General features: G+C 36.5%; 1 protein-coding gene across 1 annotated transcript in view; it reads left to right on the top strand.

The window, feature by feature from the left end:
- Positions 1-1346: 1346 nt before the first annotated feature.
- The window catches only part of NOX3 (NADPH oxidase 3), a gene marked incomplete at its 5' end in the record, with an annotated part of 30392 nt that continues 21825 nt past the window's right edge, over positions 1347-9913 (top strand). Inside the window, 5 exons of the mRNA XM_081942505.1 lie at positions 1347-1391; positions 1723-1818; positions 2972-3079; positions 5197-5281; positions 8730-8875. Of these exons, the coding sequence (XP_081798631.1) occupies positions 1347-1391; positions 1723-1818; positions 2972-3079; positions 5197-5281; positions 8730-8875 (480 nt within the window). The remainder of the gene's footprint in view (positions 1392-1722; positions 1819-2971; positions 3080-5196; positions 5282-8729; positions 8876-9913) is intronic.

Here is a 9913-nt window from a genome sequence, read left to right as displayed (position 1 = left end):
AACCCTCAGCTCGAGGGAGGAGAAAGTTGCAATAGCCTAATATGTGAGGGCACCACATCATGAAGGTCTTGTACTTCCTAGAGAGGTGAATCTGGATTAGTGACACTTTCCCCAAGCATTAGGGTGAAGTACAGCCATGTCCGGGAGCAGCGTAGACTTTTGCATAGCTGTGTAGTAAAGGGGGAAACAAAGTGATTTTCAATGAGATGGAGGATATGATTGATCTCTTTTGGATTTTCTAATTAGTGTTGCTAACACCAAGATTAACATCAGATCAACAATCAAGAAGTAAACAATACTCCAATCAAGGAACTGCCAAACAAGCCAATAGTAAACAGGCCAATCAAAGGACCATCAAAACCATCACTATCAACACTGGCAAGGCAAGTCATTAGAATATAAAATGAGAGCAAACTCCACCTCCTTCCAGCACTGATGATGGCACCTAGTTGGGTGGTGAAACATCTGCAAGAAACAACCAAGAGCTTATTTCGGGGGTCAAAAGAAAATAAGACCCTGTCTTATTTTTGGGAAAACATGGTACTTTAATGGGAGACTGCTAGGACTGTGGACTAGGGCTGGAAAGTTGTGGGGAGAGGATGTAAAAAGGGAATATTGAACCACTTCTCTATTGTTGCTAAGAAAACTACAACATAGTTATTAAGTTACCAGGATCCAGGCTCAATCACATTTTACTTCATTATAATACATATATATATAAATGTTTGAAGTGGGTTTGCTGGACTTCAGGACTGCTGATCTCTGCTATTACAGTGCTCCAATTCAAGGCAATATCTTTACCAGGAAAATGGAGTCACTTAGCTTCTACGCCACATATCTCGACATCAAAGCAGGCCAGCTTGACTGAGCCATCTGCTGTAATGCAAGGGAAAGGAGCCTCTGAGCACGTGCAGCCATGTATAGAAAACCCCCAAGCAAGGGGGCCGCTTTGATCAGTGCATCACTTTGATCAAAGCCTTGCTGAAGCAAAGTTCCCCCTTTCAAAACTCCACACAGCTCTCTCTCTGCACTCCCTTCGCTTGCAGCTGGAAGAAGAACTCCAGGGCATCTCTAAAGTTGTTATTTGCCCTTGTGTAGATGATTGGGGGGCCTCATTGATTAGAATACACGTGATGTATCTTCCATGACTTGCTTGTTCGTTTCACAAATCACAAAGTCTCTTCCCCTTGGAGATTGACATCTGGTAGAAAGCTCTTAATTAGAATACCGTATCCCTAGGTTGCAGTTCTAGTGCTGAATATGCAGTGCGGGGAAGATCCAGAGGACTCAGTAGGCATTACAAGGAAATAGCAAATCTCTGCTAGTGCAGAACAAAGAAAATCAAGATGGGGATTTGGATTTTGAATGAAAGTTTGTCAGTTCTGCTGGTTGTAAGTATTTCATAATCAAGCTACTGAATCTGATAAATCTGATAAATCACTGGTTTTTGAAGGGGGATTCTTGCATTTTTGCTACATTTTTTAGGCTTTCTATAGCGTAAAAGTTATGGTGGCAAAGCACAGTCCTGATATCTGTTATTCATCTCCTGGATTTGTAAAATGGAAAAGGGAGGCCATGGAGAAGATGAAGCTGGCTTTTCTGTTGTTGTTTTTATTCACATTTGTGAATTTCTCAAAGCACCAAGGAAGACATTTCTAAACCAACGGGCTTAAAAATAAATACTTGAAATCAACTAGTGAAAACCTTTCTGTTCTACCGCAGTTATTGTGGTTGGGGATGAACTTCTACTTGTTTATTGACACATTCTTCTGGTATGAATCCGAGGATGCCTACCTCTACACGCGTGTTATGTTGGGTGTGAGTAAACTTCTTCTGAAATACCTTCTGGATCTTTTATTTAGCTCTCCATCTATTTTGTTATGCCACCCCAATCCCTTCATTTGCCCAACTTTCCACCGCATCTTTGTTTCTGTATGCACCTATCTCTTTACCTGGTCACACTTAGCAACTTTGCTTGTCCAACTCCCCGCATACTGGCTGAGGACTTTTGGGAGTCAAAGTCCACACATACCTTAAAATTGTCAACATTGAGAAACAATGGACTAGATTTATCAAAATAATTGTCTTACAGAAATTTATTTTAAAATTATTTCCCTTTATGCATGTGTGGCACTTCAAAAATATACAGTTTCTAATGGGTCATGCAATGTATGGGATGAGGAATAAAAAAAAAATATCCATTATCTACAAACTCTTCATTCCCCATCTCAACGCTTCTTAACGCGTGTATGTGTGTTTTGTATTTATGTACGTTTATGTGCTGTTATATATCTTCTATGTTTTATGCTCCATTGTACGCCGCCCCGAGTCCTACTTGGAAAGGGAGCGGCTAATAAATCCAAATTATTATTATTATTATTATTAAGCGAACCTCCTCTTTTGCCTTCTTCCCTTGCTACAGAGGCCACTTATTCTGTTTTAGTAACAACAGAAATAGATTTTCTCTGTGGTGATCTGTCCCTAACATGATACTTTTAGGTCTTCCAACAGTATCAGTAAATCTGAGTAGCTGAATGTTTCCTCCTTGCTGCTGGTTGCCCTCTTCCTTTCTTTGTTTTATAGCTTAGAGCCTTCTCCAGAGAGCTAGGCCTTCACACAACATTGCTAAAGTAGGATTATTTGTTTAACCATTGTATTGTAGGCATAATTTATTACCTTATTTGACATTGCTGAATTTACTTGCCAGGTAGCAGGTCTTAAGATCAAAAATGTGACTGCCAGATATTTCGCTGATACCAAATAATTGGCCAACTTTTTCAAAAAAAAATTGCTATGCTATTTAAATCTGAATGTCTTTGTCTCTTTCTTTCACTGTAGACCATATCAATCATTTCATCCAAGGTTATCTTAGGAATTACACCTTCAGAAATAAACAAAAAGATATGTGATTGTTTTGGCATGTGAAGTTCTTAATTTCACCTAAGTAACAGTTTTGTTCTCCTGTACCTAGTCTGCACTTGCATGGGCAAGAGCTTCTGCTACTTGCCTCAACTTCAACTGCTTGCTGATCCTCCTGCCAGTCAGCAGGAATCTCATCTCCTTCCTACGGGGAAGTTTTGTAAGTAGTGTCTATGGAGATTCTCAGTGATCCAGGTTGTTGTCCCAAAGGTGCTTTTTCAAGAGGTAACAGGATTTTCTTGTTTTTCTTTGAAGATGTTTCACTTCTCATCCAAGAGCTGAAGAAGCTTCTTGGATAAGAAGTGAAACTCCTTCATTGAAAAACAAGGAAGTCCAGTTGCCTCTTGGAAAAAGCACCTTTGGGACTTTTATAAGTAATGTTTAGTGATGGTGGTAGTCCATATGTTGTCTTTTTAACTCTTATTGCCATGGCTCAATATTTTAGTATACTTTAATATTGTGTACTAGGAATGCCCCTTCTTCTTCAAGAAGAAGATAATCTGTAAGATTTAGTTGTAAATGGATAATGTTGGTAAGTAGATGCTGGTAAGTAAATATATCTGGACCAGGAGCTCAGAAAGTGATTTTGGGCCAATCCTCTCTCTGAGCCCAACCTATCTCACAGAGGAATAATTGTGGGCATAAAATTAAGGACCTCCTAACCATTGGCCTTTTAGAGGAAAATGAGGATTAAATACAATAAATAAAAGTTTATCAAAACACACATTAAATGGAGTTGATGCATAATACTGGCTTAGTCCAGAGTGCATTCCCATTAGAGAGATGTTTCAGCAGTATCTTTTTTCCCATGGCAACTTTCTATATTCACTAACCAGGGTTTTGAATTATGAAATTGAATCATGAATCATGAAACTATAATGAAGTTCCAAGAGGGAAAAGAATTGGCAAAAATTATGTCTCCCATCTTTTTTGTAGTTACCTTTAGATCTCAATTTGTTCCAGGAAAGGAAGAGACTCCTGCATTGTTGGAAAGACAAGTCTGGATAGACTTTGATTAGCATAGTACATAATAACTTGCTTGTTGATGGAATGAAACACAGAGAAAAAGATGCATGAATGCGCCTGTTAGATATGATTATTATCACTTTTCATTATGGAAAAGAGCCAATTCACCAGACAAGAGTAGCAGGGAAATTATCCATTGTGATTTTTATCTTGTCTGAATTTATTGTTTCATTGTACCTTATAGCATTCATAAAGCTGAAGCCTGAAATAGGATGATCTTGCACAAATGAATAATGACCATGTGGATTTGTTTGTACCATATCTTCAACCTAGTTAACTCTTGTGGTTCACAACAAAATACTGTGGTGCTAGAATGTAAGGCAACTATATAGCAGAAAATTCAAAGCAACCTTTCACTATTATCATTCACATAATTCTTTGGAAAAAGCTGTGATCTCTATTTCAAACTGGTTAACAATGTAATGCAGAAACTGCATATTGGCCAGTATAATTGAAGTGCTAATTATGAAATGGATGAGTTCTGGGGGGAAATCGGCAAATAGGAAATTATTTAAGACATTTAGAAATAAAATAGACTGCTAAAAAGGTAGCCTTTTGTAACACAACTGCACAATACATATATTTGTCTGCCTTGTGATGCAGTAGCAATTCTATATGGCTCTATTTGTGCTTTTTAAAATATGTTTTAAAGAAAAACACCTGTAGTCTATATCAATTAAATACATGGTGCATTTTTTTTCCATAATAGAAAGGTTTATAACTTTACCAATACAATTTTAACCAACAAAACTGTTACTTTTCCAGTATGCAAACAAGTTATATATTTTGGAGGTGTAACTAAAAGACTAAATATTCAACCTCTTGAATTGCAGGCTACATTCACATATAAAATATGTGAAGCTAAAAAAGCTATATATTAGCATAATTTACTAAAGAAATGAGACTTTCTTTTCTCTTTATCTTTTTGAAGAGGTTGTACATTTTTGTTCTCAATTTTATCAGCTGCAGGTTAAAAAAAAGAACAAACTGTGATTTATCCACATTTACAATTCCTGACCAAGTCAACTTCATATTACGGATTATGTACTTTGCTTAAATAATTGCGTGAACAAAAACTCTATTTTAGATTGAAAAACATGTAAGCGAAGATGGAAGAAAACATCTAATCTCATTCTTTCTCGTGTATTATGGGAGGGAGAAGAGGAATGAGTATCACAGTTACTAAATTCAAGCTTAGGGTCATGCAAATGAAATAAACATGATTTAAAATACATCTTCATTTTCATCAAGTGTTGCAGGACAATACTGAGGAGACAACTGGATAAAAATATCACATTTCACAAGATAATTGCCTATGGAGTAGCTGTAAATGCAAGTAAGTTAGAAAACATTTTGCCTGCAATATTACTTGTTTCTATCCAGGATCATACAAATCCAGCATATTAGCTGCATGCTTGAATAATTCCACATACCTCCCAATGCTCAATTATTGTGGATCAGTGGAAGTTAACTTTGGAAAAAAACGTTAAACTAAATTGCCATCCTTGGAGTTAGCATACCAGATTTCCTATGGCAATGACTTTAGTTGTGATGGAAACCATTTCTGAAGTCTCTCCTAGCTTTAATGGAGTTGGAATTAATACAATTGTTTTGAAAATGGGAGCCCCATACAATTCTTATTACTACCATTATTTACATTTCTATTTCTAGCTTTAATTGAAATAGGAATATTTGTGCTTACAGTGTACATGTAGTTTTTACTTACTTTATTTTCCAGCAGTAAGGCAAGTTTATTGTAAATACATTACAACAAAGATACCGTACCACAGAGACAATACAAAAATAAAAGAACATTAAGCCTTTGATCTATCTTGTCTAATATTCTGGTATAACATGGCCAACCAGGTATATTCAGGAAATTCGCATAGACAGGGGGGACAATAGTCTTCAATGATTGTTCCCTAGCAGCTGGTGTTTAAGGTATATAGTCACTCCTTGTTTAGTGACTATCTTGGTTAGCACCCATTTGCAAATATGATGGTAATAAATGGTAACTTTAAAAAATCATTTTCCAACCAATACAGGCATTTATAACCAAATTTCATGTCCCTGACAACAATGCATGCCTAAGGGAAAGTAACAATGTTGTAGCTGAGAGAACTGTATCTGAATGACACAGCAGTGAGTGGTCTTTGCTGTCTGTCTATCTGTCTGTCTGACTGACTGACTCTCTCTCCCCCTCTGCCTCTCTCTCATGTTCACTTCATGAGCATCTTGCTTAATGACCTGATTGATAGAACTAAATGACGAGTGGGTGTCTTAAGATGGAGTAAATTACACGATGGCTAAAAGCCATTGATAAGCCAATCCCCCTTGATTTTGTCCAAAACTTTTTAAAGCCATTTAAATTGGTGGATATCTGAATCTGATGACACCACCATCTTGAACAAATCATGCAATATATAAAAAAATCTCAAGTCTTTCCTTTGATCAGTTCTGGATCATTTGCGTTCAGTTTCAGTTAATAATGCCTAATTCTAACATTGTAAGAATGTTAAGGGGAAAATATTCTTTCTATCCCCATCTTCTATGCCTGACATGCATTAATTTATCTCCACTTTGCCTACCCTTACTCTCTTTGTTCACAGCTCATAAGGAACATTTAAACAATAAAATGAATGTTTCAGTCATTTTACCAAACAGGTGCTGATGTTTCTTGAATCTAATATGGCATAATTCCTGCCAGAATCAATGAGCTGAATATTTGTTCTTTGTTTTGCTGAAAACCTCCAAAGAGTATGGAATTCAGAATATGCCACAAAGCGATAGGATGAGATGCTTCTTTATCATGGACAGCAATTTATCAATTTGCTTTCATCGTATGAATACATTCCTGAAAAATGTGCACACATTTCTTTTTCTTAATTAAGAAGTCATTCCAGGAATAGAAATCCATTAATTTGACTTATTTAAAATTTTCTCATGTAACAAAGTAAAAGTGCACCAAACTACATTGACTGCGCTTTCCAATTTAAGTTTTAAGAGGTTAGGCATGAAAGTTATTCATAAAGCGGGAATGCATTTCAGTATGTATCACATCTTTGTGTGTGTGTGTGTAAGGATTGATATATGGAATAACACATTTATATTTTAAAATCTTGCCTAAAGTATCTCCCAGAGTAATAAAAGGCAGAACCCATGACAGTTATAAAAGGGTTTTCTACACTCTTATTTACCCATAATTTTAAATTAAAACTTTTGGAACCCAAATACCTAGGGTTGACATGCTTTGGGCCCCATCAGTAAAAAAAAAAGTCATGTTATGGCACCCAGAAGACATGCTGGGTTTTTGGAGAATTATCCCTCCTGATACGACATGGCTGTTTTGACCTAGGCTTCCTAAGATCATGAAGCAGACTCCTCATCCTGATAAAACCGCTTTTATTTAGGTTAAAGAGAATTCCTTTCCAGCAATGTCCCGGCAAACAGTCTTTCATGAGATTTCACAACCACAAACCTTTATCAGTCTTGGAAAATTGCCAGGCCGATATCTTCCAAATGCCACGCTGTAGCAGCAATTGCTTGGCAAGAAGTCAGGAACAGATCTTTACCCTAATGAATTGTCTCCTGCAAACTCCCCTTCCCTTTCGCTCCTCTTTATTCCCTATGGAAGGGGCTATTCACCATCCACCTGTGTCTTTACCTCCTAAGTCAGCCCTTGTTCCTTAACTGTTCCCTTCTCCTAGCAGCTCTGTCATGTACACATTGGGAACAGGCTCCAGCTGTTCTTCTGACCCACTGATATCCGACTCCGAAGGCAGCTGATAACTGTCAGACAGCCCTGGCCCCATCTCTGCCTCTGTGAAGTGCTAGAAAGTTTCTGAGAAAACAGATTTGAATCTTCTAGCCTTCTGCCTATGAGGTCCTCCTATTTGCAACAATGTACAAGTACTCCTCAATTTAAGACCATTGTTTTGCTTAACGACCATGGCAAAAAATCAGGTCAGACACTTGGGTGACCCATTTTAAGCTGTCATGACTTACAACCTTGATGGGTAGGTTCAATTACGGTCATAAGTGAAGGTCTGCCTGTAAATTGGCAAGTGATTGATTATATGGGGAATAGTAAAGTGGTTAATTAGAAAGTGACAAACCAGTCTAACTACTATCCAAGATGCACATGTTGTAATTCCTATTCTTTCTCTCTCAGATACTAATTCTATGACAACTGTATATGTTTTCCCAAGGATAACACAAAGTAGTACAAAATAACAGAACTTATTCTTTCTTTGCTTACTGAACAGATCGATAATGACTTGTAATTGCAACTTACATGAAATATGTCCATAATAATAAATCATAAAATAGTTAGACTCAAAATAATAACAGTATTGGTGAATATTTTTCCTGCTGACAAATAATATGCTGAAGCTGGAAAGCAGCAAAGCCAAAGAAATAAACCAATGCCTTGCCTATCATGACTGTTGTGTATATTTCCTTATATAAACACACATGCACATACAGATACATATACAAAATCAGGGCAATACCATTTGGAAGAAGAGATGTAATAGAGGCAGGATAGAGACTGACATTAGGAACAGGAAAAATCATGGTGGTATTTTGCATTGCAAAGATAAATGAATAATGCTTCCATTCAGCAATAATGAATACATCTATGTGTTGTCTCTTAGTCAAGGAAAAAAACTTTATCAGATGTACTGATTGACTATGGCAGGAAGATAGTCCCTCCTAAATTTATGTCTGGCTTGTTCCAGTAATAACATATCATAATCTTTACTTTCTAAAACCTGTTTTCATAGCTATTCACATCATTGCACATTTGGTCAATATAGAACAATTTCATCTTAGCCATTCGAAACAAGCAGGCGACTTGAGGAAGAAACTGTCTGGCATTGGTGGGAATCCGAATGAAAGCTACTTGAACCCCATCAGAAGCTATGACACAGTAGGTTGGTTTTGGTGTTAGTCTTGTGGTTGGTTAGCTTTCATTCATCAGAAAGTTGACACAATCCAACTCACATCCTAAATTAACATAGAAATGTTGGGAGCAGAGAAATGAAAAAGAATACATAAAAAGGGGGATCAAGTGAAGGTCATTTTGCAGGGATATAGTAATCAGTAATGCATAGGAATACCAAAATAAAAGACTTTGAATTGCCCACTGATATTAGTCGTTGATATTTTCTATTCCATATTCTCTTGAAACCCATGGCGACATAGCTTTGATTAGAGATGGGGAAAGGGAGAGAGATGATGATACCATGACAGTCTTCATGTTCAACAATCATTTGTCATTGTTCTAAAACCAGTACAAATGTACAGCTATTATTACCAATAAAATAATTTAGGCTGTCATCCAAAATTCACTTACCAGTGAGTAAGTTCCAATGAGCAGCCACACATTTTAAGCAATTAAATATTCATCTGTATTAACTACAAGATTTGTCCTCCTTGTAATTGCTGTGAAAATAGATTGTGTTTAAGACAGATGAATCCAATCACTATGCAGCATAGCCAAAGCAACTTTGATGAAATTCTGCAAATGTTAGAGAAAGACATACTTCCTTCTGGCATATTCTATATTCCTCCTTCTAGAGGAATATAGAATTGTATGTATATATGTATTTATGTATGTATGTATGTATGTATGTATGTATGTATGTATGTACGTACGTACGTATGTACATATGTACGTATGTATGTATTACCCTGTATTCCTTTATTTGATAATGCTATGCCTTCTCCATCATTAGTGTCTGCTTCATTAAATCTTGTTCAAATCATGTCTTGCCTTCAGAATACCCAAGGATAGTAATAATAGGAACTGCTAAGACAGTCTTGCTTCCTCTTACCATTTCACAAAAATATGAGAATTTCACCCCTTGCTACTGATAGATTTTTAGTATCAAATAGAAAATAGGTTTTAATATTAATGCCCCGGGTCTGATCTTTAAAAAAATTAAATTAAATTAATATTTTTATT

The sequence above is a fragment of the Natrix helvetica genome (genome assembly GCF_964273705.1).
Source record: "Natrix helvetica genome assembly, chromosome: 2".
Classification (NCBI taxonomy): domain Eukaryota; kingdom Metazoa; phylum Chordata; class Lepidosauria; order Squamata; family Natricidae; genus Natrix; species Natrix helvetica.
Note: the sequence above shows the minus strand (reverse complement) of the source record. Positions and strands in the feature narration are given on the sequence as shown.